This window comes from Rhea pennata, chromosome 3 (genome assembly GCF_028389875.1).
Source record: "Rhea pennata isolate bPtePen1 chromosome 3, bPtePen1.pri, whole genome shotgun sequence".
In the NCBI taxonomy this organism is placed as follows: Eukaryota; Metazoa; Chordata; class Aves; order Rheiformes; family Rheidae; genus Rhea; species Rhea pennata.
The window spans coordinates 26,092,398-26,107,385 of NC_084665.1; the positions used below are offsets into that span (position 1 = coordinate 26,092,398).

Below are 14,988 nucleotides of genomic sequence, written 5' to 3' on the forward strand. Positions count from 1 at the left end.
GCGGGGCCGCGCAGCACGGCCGCCGCCGCCGCCGCCGCGGGCGAGCGGGACGCGCGGGTGCGGTGCTGCTCGCGGCGCGCCGTGGGCGAGGTGGTGGCGCTGTGCGCGCCCTTCGTGCGGGCGCTGGCCCGCGGGCTGCCCGGCGGCGACGCGCTCTGGGTGAGGCGCGGGGCGGCGGCGCCGGGGCCGGGGCTGGGGTCGGGGCCGCCCGCGGCGGCAGCCCGAGGGCCCGAGCCTAGTTGGGGGCGGTTTTCTGCTTTGGTGGGGTTGTTTGCCCGGTCCAGCCGTGGCTGCCGGGCGGCAGAGGCCTCGCCGGCCCCCGAGGCGGCGTGCGAGCGGCCGGAGCGGGGCTTCTGGAGCCTTTAAATGTCTTGCAGAACTTCGAAACAGCAGTGCAGGAGAACATCACCATTAACGGGCAGCCCTGGGAGGAGACCTCGGATGACTCTGAGCTGCAAAGCGGTATGCGCTGTTTTTCCTTCTTTATTTTTTTTTTCTCCCTAAAGCATAATATCTTTTCACTGGGCGGTTTTGCCTCCAGCTGTCTGTGGTAGTAACGATGCTGGTGGAGCAGATAAGGTTGAACTCGGGCAGCTCGGATGTGCCCGTAAGTAGAACTGAAGCACTGTGCTGTAGGAGTGCTGCGTGTACAGACCAGCGTTTGTAAATCAAAAGCAAGGTGACCGAAAGGTACAGGAGCTTTTACTCAAGAGCAAGTGGCAGGGATGACAGCTTTATTTGAAAGGTCAGAGTTCTGTCTGGCACTGACAGCAAGATTCTTGTAGATCTTTAGACATAAATTCTAGCTATTACCAGTTACAGTATCTAAATAACTTTGAGAGTCTGCTTATAACTGTTACGGAAGAGAAGCTTAGAGACTCTCAAAGTACTTCCTGTTAAAACAGGAAAACTTAAGGCTTAGCCAATTTTAATGGCAGCTATCTTGCTAGAAGATTTACAGCAGGCTTTCATCAAGTTTGTGGATGACATGAAACCAGGGCAGAGTGTTGTCAGAAATGCTCAAGCGCCTGCTGCCATTCAGAGAGACCTAAACCGGCTGCAGAAATGAGTCTACTGGAACTTCATGAAATTCTACAAGGGCAATAGGAAAGCCCTGAACCAGGAAAGGGGTAACACCCTGCCACGGCACAGGATGGGAACTGATTGCTTCTGCTGAAAAGGATATGAGGGTCCTGGTGGGCTAACGGTGAGCCAACGGTGCGCCCTGACAGCCGTGAAGGCCTCAGCCTAATGGGCTGTGTCAACAGGAGGGTAGCCAGTAGATCCTGGGAAGTGATTATTCCTCTTTTCTTGATACTTGTTGGAGCACATCTGAAACAGTATGCCTGATGTTGGGCTTCCCAATACAGAAAAAACATTAAAAAAAATGTGAGGATAACTAAGCATTGGAGGAGGTTGCACAGAGACATTGTCATTTCTGTCCTTGGAAGCGTTCAAGAACCAGCCCTACACAACCAGGTCTGAATTCAGTGTTGACCCTGCTGTGAGCAGAAGGCTTGACTAGAGACCTCCTGAGGGCCCTTCCAGCCTGCATGATTTTGTGCTGGGGGGATTGGCTAACATCTCTTCCTGTCAGGAGAACTAGCAATGTTTATGTTGCTACTATTTAATATACTAATTAAGTAAAAGTTTGTAATTACTGCTTGGTGTGTCTTTTAACTGATAGTAATGGGGATTCTTGATGAAATAGTATTCAAAGAAAATTCCTGTTCATTTGTTTAGTTATGTTAGTGTCAGATGTTCTTTGCCTATAACTTGATGTTTTTCAGCTGCTTGAAGCTGAAAACACATATTAAACTGGTTTTGGAGGAAGAGCTTCTTGAACCAGTTTTTGTTCAGAAAGCTTCTGCAAATGCAAATCTAAAATGATAAAACTTGCATTGTGTATCTGACACATTGCATTTTCTTCAGAATCCAAGAGTTCTTTCCTAAAAGGAAAAAAAAAATCTCAATTCAGATCATTCTGAAAACACTTTTCCTAAGGAATTTCTTTGTATTTGAATATGGAAATATGAGAGTAAAATATTTATCCATTGTTTTTCAATCTGTAGGTTTCAGAATATTGGTAAACTTTGCCCCATGAAATATCAGGTTCACATTTGATCTACTAAAAGGTCAAAAATGCATTAGTCGCATGATGCAAAATGCTGAACTGATTCAGCCTCACTTCACTGTTTAATTTGTTCAAAAATTCTTGATATGAATACTTTTTCCTTGTAGATACTATTTTCAGTAAGTTATCCTCTGTTTGATCTAAATTTGTGCTGGCTGAGATACCGCTGTTTTCCTGTAACTGGCATAAAGTGGGTAGAAGCACTCTATTGTGCTCTTCAGTTTGGCATAATTTTAATAACGTGCTTATATCTGATCTTGATCCGGTTGGAACCACCAAGTGGTCTGGTATTTCATATTTTTGGTGTTTGTGTGGACTGGCAGCTGAAGCCTTTCCTCTCTATATTTAAAGATTTTATGGCGATTTCCCACTCACCAAAAAACAGCCCAGACCAATCAACCAACCAACCAACCCCTTGATTTTGCCTTTGAGGTTTACAATCACCTGGTACTACACAGATTGACCAAGAGAGGGAGCTCAAAATCTGTTCTTTAGCAGTAGATCAGATGGCTTTACAAGTTACGCTCAACACATTAATGGGACCAGTGAATTAATTCTGAAAGGTCTGCAAAAGTAAACCAGTTTGCAAATAATATCTCAAGCTTTAAAAATTGTTAAATTTAATTTCAGTCTTACCTGGTAGGCTGGTAGTAGGGTAACAGTAGTCAAAACACTTCAGTCAACAGCAGGAAATATGTTCTAGATATTTTGTCTGATTTATGATCAGAAAAAAAATCCCTAAAAGTTGGTTCCTGCCAGATACAGTCTGTTGGGCATTGGATATTGAAAGCAAATGTGTTTTATACAGACTACACGTATCTAGTAAGTATGATGGCCTCAGGATGTGGAGTATTTTTGGGAACCAAGTTTCATTAAGGTTATGTAGTATATTGTTGATGATTCATAGATGAATTTTAAAATTAAATTGTATGTGTTATCTATATGATATACAATCATTTAGGCTTCTTGTTGGCCAGTGAATGTGTTTAATGCTTGTAATAACACAGATCAATCCAGTTTTCTTGCAGTGTCTTGCATTGCTTATCTTCAGTTGAAAAAACAACTGACTGCAAAGACAGTCCTTCCTTTGTGAGCCTTTCTTCTCTTCCTGGTTTCAGAACACATATAAAAATGTTTTGGCTATTCTTCCTAGAGCTTTGCCCCACTCCCTTCCTTTAAAAGTAATTGATCAACAGCAAGTAGTGTTCCCAATTTCCATTTGGCTTTACAAGTAGTTCCAAGGTAGATGCCTTTATTATCAGTGATAATCGAGCATGATTCTTATTTCAGATCTAAAGCTTTTTCCCTATAACTTTGTTTTGGAAAGTGAAAAAAGATTGTAGGAACATTCTTATAATAGCTTTACATGCTTTTGGTTTTAGGGACAAACATCAAAATTCTTGAAGATCAGTTTGATGAACTTATTGTAGAGACAACAACAAAACGTAAACAGTGGCCTAAAAAGGTACTCATGCATGCTATCCAAACCATGAAAGGGGAGCAAGAGATGTTGGTGAGTAACCTAAAATTTTCATAAATTTGCTTTTGATTCTTTGTCAGATAACAAACTCGTTTCTTTGCATTAATTTGCATTAATTTGTTCTTCATTAAAATGAGGGTTGCTAGGGAGTATTGTAAAGTATGAGTGAATTTGGGCTGTGGCACGTTTTGGGAAGTTACTTGGGCAGATTGCTTCAACATGATGACTCGTGTTAGAAGTTAGTGTGCACCTATTTATCTTGTCAAATTGGGGCTTCTGAAATCCTTGGCTGAAGGCTGCTGTTGAAGTATTGAATGTTATGATATATAGAGGTAGATATCATGTGCAGCATATGACTTTCTAAAGATGCCTGAGTTTTTCCTGAGCCCCTTTTTTGAGCTAATGACTATGTTGGGTAAGCAAGTTCAGTAGAGAAGGAAGAAAGTCATGAACAGATGCAGTGATTTCTCTTTTTTGGCACTGAGTGTAAAATGACTACTGGCATTAAACAGCTCACTTGCATTCTTGGTTGCTAAATTTCACTTTTGCAGCTATGCTAGGTCTGCCTTTTGCTTACCTGCTGATTAACCAGGAGCCAGCTTTCTTTGCACCATTTATGTTGTCATCCTAAAGAACTGTCATTTTCTTCCTGTCTCTTGAAGTACTTTTTAAAATGTCTGTCCTTTGACTATATTTTTAAATCTTACTGCTTTAGTGGCTGGTTAATATTTTATAATACGATTTTGGAGAAAAAATCAGCTCAGTCTAGGAGTACAAGGCTTGGATGCCTTTAAAAGGACTGTCGGTTGTTTGAGCCATTTCAGTGCATGTACTTATATTTGTAATCAAATGTGATGTGGTTTACTGCTCTCTGTTCAGAGGCTGCAGTTGGAATGGAAGTTAAGAACATTTGCCACCATAAATCCAGAAATATTTCCTCTTTCTTTCTTTTTTCCCTCCTTCTCTCTTAATTATACTTTGTATATGTTGTACTATCAGCCTTCCACAGGCAAGCTGTTACTGCTTTTTTGTAGATTTCTGCCTCAGTAAAGACTTCAGAATTGCATTCTAGAAATTGGAAGCATGGGAATCCATGCCTGAATGAACTGCATCGTTGCTAGAGGAGAGTGGTTAAGGAAAGGCTAGCATTATACGATGCTGTAGTCTATAGGGCTGCTGTGATGTACAGGGACTAGATTAGGAAAGTCATAGCCCACCTGGAGTTGAATCTGGCAAGGAACATGAAGGGCATCAAGAAGGGTTTCTACAGGTATATCAATAGCAAAAGGAAGACTGTTGAAAATGTGGGCACGCTGCTAACTGGGGTGGGGGACTTGGTGGCAAAGAATATAGAAAAGACTGAGGTACTTAGTACCTTCTTTGCCCTAGTCTTTATGGGTAAGACTATCCTTCAGGATACACAGGTCAACCTGGAACCTGTGGGAAAGTCTGGGCCAAGGAAGATACCGTTGTAAAGGAGGGTCAAGCTAGGGAATATTTAAAGGAACTGTAAGTACACAAGTCCATGGGACCTGATGGGATATATCCACAAGTACTGAGGGAGTTTGGCTGATGCTATTATTGTGAGGCCTGTCTCAATTACCTTTGAAAGCCCATGGAAGTCGGGGGGTGGTTCTTGAACTAGAAGAAAGCGGAGGTTACGTCTGTCTTCAAGAAGGGCAAGCAGGAGGATCCAGGGAAATTCAGGTCGGTCGGTCTCACCTTGATTCCTGGGAAGGTGACGGAGCAATCCTGGAAGTCATTCCTAAACATTAAGGACAAGAAGGTGATTAAGAGTAGCCAGCATGGACCTACAAAGCAGAAATCATGCTTGACTGTCTTGATGGCTTTCTACAATAGGATGACTAGCAGTGGATGCAGGGAAAGCAGTGAATGTTGTTTATCTTGACTTTAGCAAGGCTTTTGAGATTTCTCCTGTAACATCCTTACAGACAAACTGATCAAGTACAAACTACGTAAGCGGACACTGAGGTGGATTAAAAAGCAGCTGAATTGCTGGGCTCAAGGGGTTGTGATTAGCAGCATGAGGTCTAGCTTGGAGGCCAGTCACCAGTGGTACGTCCCCAGGGTCACTACTGGGACCCATACTGTTTAGTGTGTTTGTTAGCAACCTGGATGATGGGACTTAGTGCAACCTCAGCAAGTTTGCAGACAGTGCAAAACTGGGAGGAGTGGTTGATACACCAGATGGTTGTACTGCTATTCAGAGGGACCTTGGCAGGCTGGAGAAAGGGACAGAGAGGAATCTCATGACGTTCAACGAAGGGAAATGCCATATCCTGCACTTCTGAGGAGTAACTCCATGCACCAGTACAGGCTGGGAGCCATCCAACCGGAGAGCAGCATTGCAGAGAGGGGCCTGGGGGTCCTGGTGGACAGCAAGTCAGACGTGGGCCAGCAGTGCACCCTTGTGGCAAAGGCCATCCTGAGCTGCATCGGGCAGTGTTGCCAGCAGGTCAAGGAAGGTGATTCTTACCCTCTACTTAGCCTTGGTGAGGGCACATCTGGAGTGCTGGCTCCAGTGCTGGGCTCCCCAGTACTAGAGAGACCTGGACATACTGTCACGAGTCCAGTGAAAGACCAGAAAGATGACGAAGGGACTGGAGCATCTGCTGTATGATGAGAGGCTGAGAGAGCTGGAACTGCTCAGCCTGGAGAAGAGGAGGCTCTAGGGGATCTTATCAATGCACATAAGTACTTTTTGAAGGAGGAATAAAGAAGATAGAGCCAGACTCTTCTCAGTTGTGCCCAGTGACAGGACAAGAGAAAAAGGGCACAAATTGAAATACTGAAAATTCCACTTAAACATAAGAAAAAACTTTTTTACTCTGAGGGCAGTTGAGCTCTGGAACAGGTTACCCAGCAATGCTGTGGAGTCACTATTCTTGGTGACAGTCAAAACTCAACTGGGTACAGCCTGAGCAACCTGCTGAAATTGTTGACCCTGCTTTGAGCTGGGCTTGGACTAGACGATGTCAAGAGGTCCCTTCCCTCTTGGTTCCTTCCAACCTCAGCTATTGTGATTTGGTACTAAAGAAGACGGGGATTTTTTTTTAATAGTTTAAGAGCTTGTGTTGCATTTGTAAGGAGTAAAATTGACAAAGTGTAAGTAACTCTTTAGTTTAGCCAAGCATAGATGATTTATGGTAGTGTAAAAACATATTTATCTCAAGTCTGGGATACTTCCCAACGTATATTGCATTTTGAGATCTTTCTAAGTATTGGCAATATTTGATATATATCAAGTACCTCAAACAGGAATAAATCATCTAAAATACAGTTTGCTATTGTATAACAGATTTAATATGGCCCTTTAATCTTTTTGCAAAAAGAAAGTAATGTTGTACCATAGAGTAGATGAGTTATTTAGTAAGTTAGTATTTAGAAAGCCTCTCCGTCTATCTTTCTTCTGTTGCTGATTCTTTCAGATTTTATAACAACACAACTGGATAATTAGTTAAGTGTCTACAAAACATGGAAGTTGCCAGTGTACCTGGGTGAAGGGATTGGCTTTTTTCCTCTCAGCAACTTCTGTGTAGTTACTAGTGGTTTCTCTGAGTGAGGAGTTCTTGTATTCTTTTTAGACCTAACTACTATAAAGATGCGTGTTTTCTGAGACATGAGGTAACTATGAAGATGCTGTACATCGCAGAGGTTTAGCTGGAGAGAGCCACTCATTTAGTGTGATTTAGTGTGATGATCTCCCTACAACTGCCATAGCAAGACATCCTCCTGGAAGTTCTCAGTGTAGTGTTTGAGCTAATGCAAGCTTTTTATCCTGCTTGGAGCTGTTACTGTAGACTTGCTAATAATATGTGTGAACTGTGAAAGTTTTGCTCTGATAGAACTATAAGGAGGCGTAAGTAATTTTCCTCCTTTTACTTTTTTGGGGGGGCTCAGGAAGGAGGAGGGACAGCTCTTGAAGTGGAGAAAAATACATATATAATTCCACCTTGAATAAAACTAAACATTACAACTTTGTGTTGCAGTTAACTGATGTCAAGTCACAAGATGCATAGTAGTGCCAAAGAACCAGAGAGCTTGGTTTGTGAAGGAGAATATTCTTTTTCAGTCATAAATACTTGCACAGAAATAATATAGCCATTTAAAGTAGTTTTCTTTTTTTTAGCTTTTTGTATAAATGTACTCTTTGTTCAAGTTTGCTGCTCTGTGAAAGCGTACTGATTTTGTGAATGGTTCCTTAGAAGTCACAGCAGTTCTGTTTCCTCAGTTGTGCAGCAGGTGGCAATGCTTCATCCAAAATGTCTGGATTTTTAGCTTAGAAATCCTTATGCATTAATAACCAGAATTTTACAAACTAAAGTAGATTTTGGAGACTGATGTACAGTGAGCATATTAACTACGTTAACCTGTGTAACTGTTTCCAGTAACTGAATATCTGTGAAATATGCATATGATACACTCTTTATCTAAATATTTCCACCATCTCCTTTCATTAGCCTTTTTCCATTATTTTAACTACTATGTATGTGTTAAATATATATTACAGCAAGAGGATTTTTTTTTTATATGCAGAAGCTCTACCAGCCTGTTGTAACACCAGAAGAGATAAGATCACAACCTTCTCAAGGTAAAGATTTCTCAGGAGAGGGCAGCTGTACTGAGAGAATACTATCTACCTTTCTAACTAAGTGTTAATATTTAAAAAGTTTTCTTTCTTTAAATTTATTTAAAACTGTTTAAATACTTCAGCAAAATAGCTAGAAGTTTGTCATAGCTGAATATATTGCTGCATCCATTTATTAACTTGTGTCCAATTCTCTTGTTCTGAATGCTCTGTGCACTACTCTTAAAGGCAAAAGCTGGCCACTGTGTGGGTATTGCATGGAAACTGCCACATAATTACCCTCAGCAGGTTTTCTTACCTCTTCCCTTAACCGCTGGTGAAGACAAGATGCGGAACTAGATGGATCGTTGACATTAAACTTTGACAGTTCTTATGTTCCTTTTACATAAGTACTAGAAATGGGTTGGTCTGTCTTCCTGATCTGTCAGTTTCTTCTGGAGATTGAAAGCAGTTGTTCAGTACTGGGTGATGGTTGTGTTGACTCTCTTGATTTGTAAAGTATGTATGAGATTTTATCCTGCTTGTGCAATTTGTAAGTGCTGGAGAAGAAACATAACTGTAAACATTGCCCTAAGTTTGTTAAGTGCTTTTGGAAGATTACTTGTTATACAAACATCTTGGAACAGGGTGGTAAATTCTGCAGTTCATGAATCAGATATGCTTTTATGAGGCTGGCCTTAAGAAATGGCAAATTCTAACTTGCCTGTTCTTAACTATGGAAAATGACTGAGTTTACCAGCACTGTCTGAAGTTGAAAAATGTGGTTATGGAGCTCTCAGCATGGATTACTGCATGTAATTTAAACCTGGTGTAACAAACAGCATTGTTAAATTAAGCTTAGAAGCAAAACTTAAGCTTCCAGGTCTGAGCCTGCTGATGTGGCTTTCCTTTAGGCACCGTTTCCTCTTTGTAAGCAGTAGGAGACATTGCTTCCAGAAATGCCAGCCTGTGCAGCAAGCAGCCAACAGGAGCAATAAAGAGCTTCACTTCATATTTGGGTTTCTTTCGGTTTCTGGTATCCAGATCTGTGCTTTTCTGATATGGATAAATTGCTACTTGACAGATAGTAATAGCTTACACTAAGATACTGCCTTTTCAGGTTAGGTAACAATGAAGTCCTAACCAAGACAACATAACGTTTGTGCTAAATTTTAGTATCTATGTAGTCTTTGCGAAGTTTATGTATCCCAGTTTAGCAAGTACAGTGGCCAGAAACCAAAAATGTTTAGATTACTCAATACCTTTCATTTCCTTTTTTCATTTCCCTATGTTTTGGAAAGCCTTTTGAACACTGAGGAATATAATGTTGTCCATGTAAAGCTCAACTCCTGCAGGCAAATTTCATTTAACTGTGTTATCAGTGTTACTGTGTATCTAGAATAATCCAAGTAATTATTTATTTTTATTTCATAGGATCACCAGTCTTCTGATCTCAATATCCTATTGTAAAAAGTCTTTATTATGGACATACCTTTCTTTTAGAGAATGTCCATTCATAAACCTCTGCTGTGTATTTAAAGAGGCTGCTGTCTGATTATTTTTCCCTCCAAATGCTGAATGATGGTGCATTTTAGCATCTATTTCCACACCTTGGTTCCTAAAACATGTCTAATTAGTACATTGTGCATGTGAACACACAATTTAACAAAATTTTGTCTCTTGCTACTTATATTTCAGCAGTAGGTCACTGACACCCTACACTAGAATGTGATAACTGACTTAAATCATCTGCAGTAGCAACTGATGAGGTTGGCTTAAGATGAAGTGCTGTGTTTTGCTCCAAAATGGATTAAGAGTGTGTACACCATCACTGGTATATCCTGCTGCAGAGACTGGTGACCCTACTGAAAAATAGTAAGAGTGGGATGTGGAGACTAGTTAGTTCCCAGGAGCACACTTGCTTATCTGCTGCTTGTAAGTTTTCGTTGATGTTGTAGCTTTACAGAGAGAATTCTATGCTGAAAAATGGAGAAAACATGCAAACTTGGTTGGTTCTTTTTGTAATCTGTAAGAGCTTAAATCTTGAGTGGAAGAATTATTATTGCTTCTAAATTACTTCCAAATTTGCTACTCATCAAAAATATATATTGTATTGATGATCTTATGCTGTTGTTGTAATCAAGTCTATGACGTTTTTCGCCAGTATTCTACACCTGCTGCCAGCTTCAGTGTCCCTAAAAGCTTCTTTTCTTTCTTTTCATATTAACCCAATTAATTAATTGCAGTTCTTATTATTTATATGTAATTATGTGTAAATTAAGAACTTAATACAGTTCTTACTATTTACACTTGGGGTTTTGGGGTGTTTTGTGTGGGTTTTTCTGTTTGTTTGTTTGTTTGTTTATGTAAAAGCTGACTATTGCTACCCAGCTGGAGCTGTAAGATTTGGATTTTTTCCTTCTTAAATTGATTTACTTTATCTCATTTGTGTTTATCCTTCTTATTTCTTACATTATTATCAAGTGTAACATCAGCTTGAAAGTGACAAAACGAATCGTTTTTTTTTCCTTGTAACAGTATTCTCTTTATTTTAAATACTGCCTTTGTTTCTTGTATTTTGTCTAATCTGTAGGATTTCTAACGCAATAATTTTGTGGCTTGCTATAGTTGAGACTTCTAGGCACTATTGCATATTTAGTGGTTAAGAGTAATAATAATATGAAACACATCAGCTGTCATCTGCAAAGCTGTAATGCTATTTGTAATTTGCATGGTAGATGGTTTTGCAAGTGAAAGGGATGCGCTGCAGGTTTAATATTTATACAGGGACTCTACTAATTTTCTGTCTAAGCTTAGAAGTCAATAGCAAGCCGGGGGAAAGAGGTTGCGTTCCAGAAGTTCACTTTGTTTGTTTGTAGATGCTTACATGGCAGAGCTGAAGCAGCTGGCGGAAATGGCATCCAAACAGATCAGTGGCGTAATGAAGGTGAGATCTCTGTGCACTCCAAGAGGATATGTTTTTTCTTGATCTGATAAAATAATCAAATACAAGTTCCAACTCATCTTGGTTTATAATTTTGTACGAAAAAGCCTGTGTTTGTACTTCTGAAGCAAGTACTCCTTTAGGTTTCAACTATTGAAGATATATCTATAAAGCATTTAGTCCCCAACCAGGAGTTAGAAAGATTTCTCTGTGGCTATAGAAAATATTTTTACAGAGATTTCAGAATCTGCTGCATTTAAAAATTAAAACATCTTCTGAAAAGACCTGTACAATGTCATGTATCATGTGACATTTATTACTTTGGTACCAGCTTAAGTACTGTAGTGTTCTTCTGGTATTTCTTCAGCTTGGAGGTGAAATGGAGGAGCATTTCAACTTGGGTGAAATGCTCTTTGTGTGACCTGTGAGAGTAGACACTTGTCACTGTTTGGCTGGTAGTTCTGAGTTCTCTCAGTTCTCAACCTTCACCCATCATCTGAACGTACCTCTCTGCAGATGATGAAGCTTTTGTGCATGTCAGATTCTAATTAACACATTTTGTTCATTGTAACCCCTACTTTTCCCATGTAACCTGAGATGCCTGGGTTTGTTTTTGCAGTCTCTCCCAGCACTAATAGAAAGAGCAGAAGGTTTTTCCCAAGCATTAACTTGGCAACCAACCTTGGAACTCTGCAAGCTGCGGCAAGAAGTCTTTGCTGGTTGTAAAGCGAAGGAGGAAAATAACATCCAAAACTTCATATCACCAGTAGAAATCACACCAACAGACACTGATACCAGTAAAAATACTTATCTTTTCTTGAAAAGAAAGAGAACTGCAAATTCACCACAAGCAAGACGCTATCCACTGCGCCGGAGGAAAATTACTCTCAGCACATGAATTTTGCATTTAGTGTATTCAGATTTGAAACTCAATTGTACTGTGTTTTTTGTTTTTTTTTTTTTTTTTTTAATCATCCCCTCTAATTCTGTGCTGTACCTGGGAACCTTCTTAATTATTTAGTCTTTGGTCTTTTTAAATATTTCTCACTGTTAAACTGCTAGTACATGAAAGCCTAAATCTGTCAGTAGCACCTATCCAGCAGGTGTATTTACTGATTAACTCTCACCTCTTGCTCTTCTGTTTCAGGACTCCAGTAGAGGTTCTGATGCTTCAAAAAGTTGTGCACGTGCTTTGTTTATGTGGACAGTCTTTTTGTAGCCTATGGACTGCTCATTTACATTAAGCATGTGTCTAAAGAGTTTGAGGAGAACCTAGTTTTCCAAATGACACCTTCATCTATACTCATTTGGGTGACTATTTTCTTTATTAAGTGAATAGAAAAGAATTTCACACTGGAGCATATTAAAAACACCATTTTAGTGTGATATTACAGTTTAGAAAATCCACCTGTAAATGTAAAATTGGTCCCTGCTATTAGACCTTTCTTGAATTTAGGTCCACTGGACTTAATTATAGTCATGTTCGTTTAAACTTGGAGTTTTTATAATTGTATATATTTACCTGCAGTATGCTATTCTGAACAAGAATGGACCATACACATCCTATCTGATATTTTCATTTCATGTAATCCAAGTATGCAGTCTAGGGGTTTCCTGGACAATATTTGTATGCATTATAGGATCTTGACTTCGGTCATGTATACATTTGTGATCTTTGACTGAACTTTTAAAATCAGTGTAGAGTAACAGTAAATGGTATTCAGTTGAGCTATCCTACACTTTTTTTTTTTAACACATTCATACGTAGGCAATTGCACAGTACTACTAAATTCAGCACCATGCCTTAACCATTTATAACTTCAAGCTCATGATTGCATATGCTTGCAGTATATACTCATGTGTAGCGTGTGTTTTCTCAAACCGTAATTCGAGTGTTTTGAGAAGTTTTATTAATGAAATGTACTGTAGTAAGAAGGCAGTCCAACCTTAATAGTTAAGAATCTGAAAATTTTCAAGAAAATGTGTGATGAATTTTAACATCATTAGATTTGAAAAGGTAAGCATCTGTACTGAGACATTGTATATTTAATCACATGTAAATACTTGTTTCAGATTGCTTTTGTATATATGAACTTATAGGGTTTTTTTATACAGAACAAATTAAATCAATTAAGAAAGATCAAAGTTTCAGATCACGTTGTCCGTTCTAATCCTGGCATTAGTGTACTGACACTTTAGAAGACATCTGTGTTAAATTCTGGTTTGAGTAACTGAAGTAGTTCCTTTTAGTGCCTTTGAACTCACAACTGGTATTAATCTCAGGGCTACAAAGCCTTTAATATAAGAGAGGACAGGATGTGCGAGGGACTGGAACTGCAAAGCTGTGGAACGTGGCACCGGGACTGTTTTTCACACAGTAAATTGCTGCTCTAGCTTCTTTGAGTGCGTATGCTTCTTGCTGGGTTGAAAATCTGAACCATCACTTTCTTTGTCAAGATCCACATAAATTCTTTAATCTGAATGTTTCTAGACTAAGCTGAGCACTGTGAGATTTTATGTCTACCATCATGCTATTTGAGCATTTTCTGTGTTAAGAGGTCAGGGAATCTTGCTGAATAATGATGGGCGAATAAAGAAAACAGCTAGGATTTATAAGGAATAGGCACATCTCTTTAAAGAAGTTTCATCTAAAAAGGCCAACATAAGACAAATGTCTTAAGGAGTGAGAGCACTGTGGATTAAGACCTAATAAGTGAATTCATGAATTCATCCTACAATGCATGTTAACACTTACCAAGGAGACAGTCGGACAGTCAGACTGTATGGGCTTCGGAAGAAGTGAAAATGGACACCTGGTAGCTTGGGCTGGGGTGATCGTGCCTTGTTCTCTGCCCCTCATTTCCATCGCTGCTGGATGGAAAAAGAAAACATCTGGAAACACTAGTCAAATACGTGGCATAAAGAAGGATAAAGAAAACAAATAAATAAAGATCCCAAGTGCAGCATTTAAACTATGAGTTTATGGATCTCTGGGGGCTGCTTTTGGCCAAGGGGCAATGGAAGGTGTCAGAGGCCCTCTCATTAAATGAAAGTCAGATGATGAGCTGAACACTTGAGTGTTCAGCTGTTTTTCACATTTGTTGAAGAATTCTACATCAAGAGATACTTCCAACAAGCAATGACTAGGATATATTTTTCCGAATGTCAGAAATAAATATTTCACGTTTTCCTGTTCCAACAGCATTGTGTCCTTTAGTTAACTTTTCATAGAAGTTTTCAATGTTGTGCAAGACAAGTGTCTGATCAGGCTCCTCCTGAAATGTCACAACATTCAAACTTCTTATTTTTAACTTGGGGCGATTTGGTATTGCATCAAGAAATGTCTGGTAGTTTTTCTTAATATAGCCTTTGACTTTTGTAAGACAGCTCAATAGTGATGGATGCTTGGGAAGATTTGCAAACAGGTTTTGAATTGTTTAGCTTTTTTAGGTGAGATGGGACGTCTCTCTGGCAGTAAGTAGGTACGTACTGCCGGCACTGTGCCTGTCACTAGCGAGTGGGGAGCCCTTCCCACCCAATACAAATTTACGAATCGGAGCAGTATCTGCGCGCTCTTCTGCTGCATGCAGTTTTCTTGGCAGAGGCCGTTACCCACAGCATGCAGGGGAACTCCTGTTCCAGAAATCTTCTCGTGGACACCAGCGGCAGTTTGAAAATTTGGGCACGTGGTGTTCTGAAACCCAGTTCTGATACGTGCCACGCTGCAGAAGAGCCGTCTTGTGTTAAACTGCGTTCAGCAGCCCTAGCCTGAATGTGTGTAGGTTGCTTCACTGCAGACAAAAATCACTGATAAACTGCCAGTATAAAATGTGAACTCAGCT

The 14,988-nt window shown here is 39.9% G+C and overlaps 1 protein-coding gene across 1 annotated transcript; it reads left to right on the forward strand.

Moving 5' to 3' along the window:
• Positions 1-21: 21 nt before the first annotated feature.
• On the forward strand, positions 22-14,279 carry NSL1 (NSL1 component of MIS12 kinetochore complex; the record flags this gene model as incomplete). Its single annotated transcript, XM_062571302.1, has 6 exons — positions 22-159; positions 378-462; positions 3,517-3,647; positions 8,172-8,226; positions 11,082-11,149; positions 11,766-14,279. Coding segments are annotated over 6 exons (756 nt in total), but the record flags the coding sequence as incomplete, so codon positions are not given.
• Between the last annotated feature and the right edge of the window lie 709 nt (positions 14,280-14,988).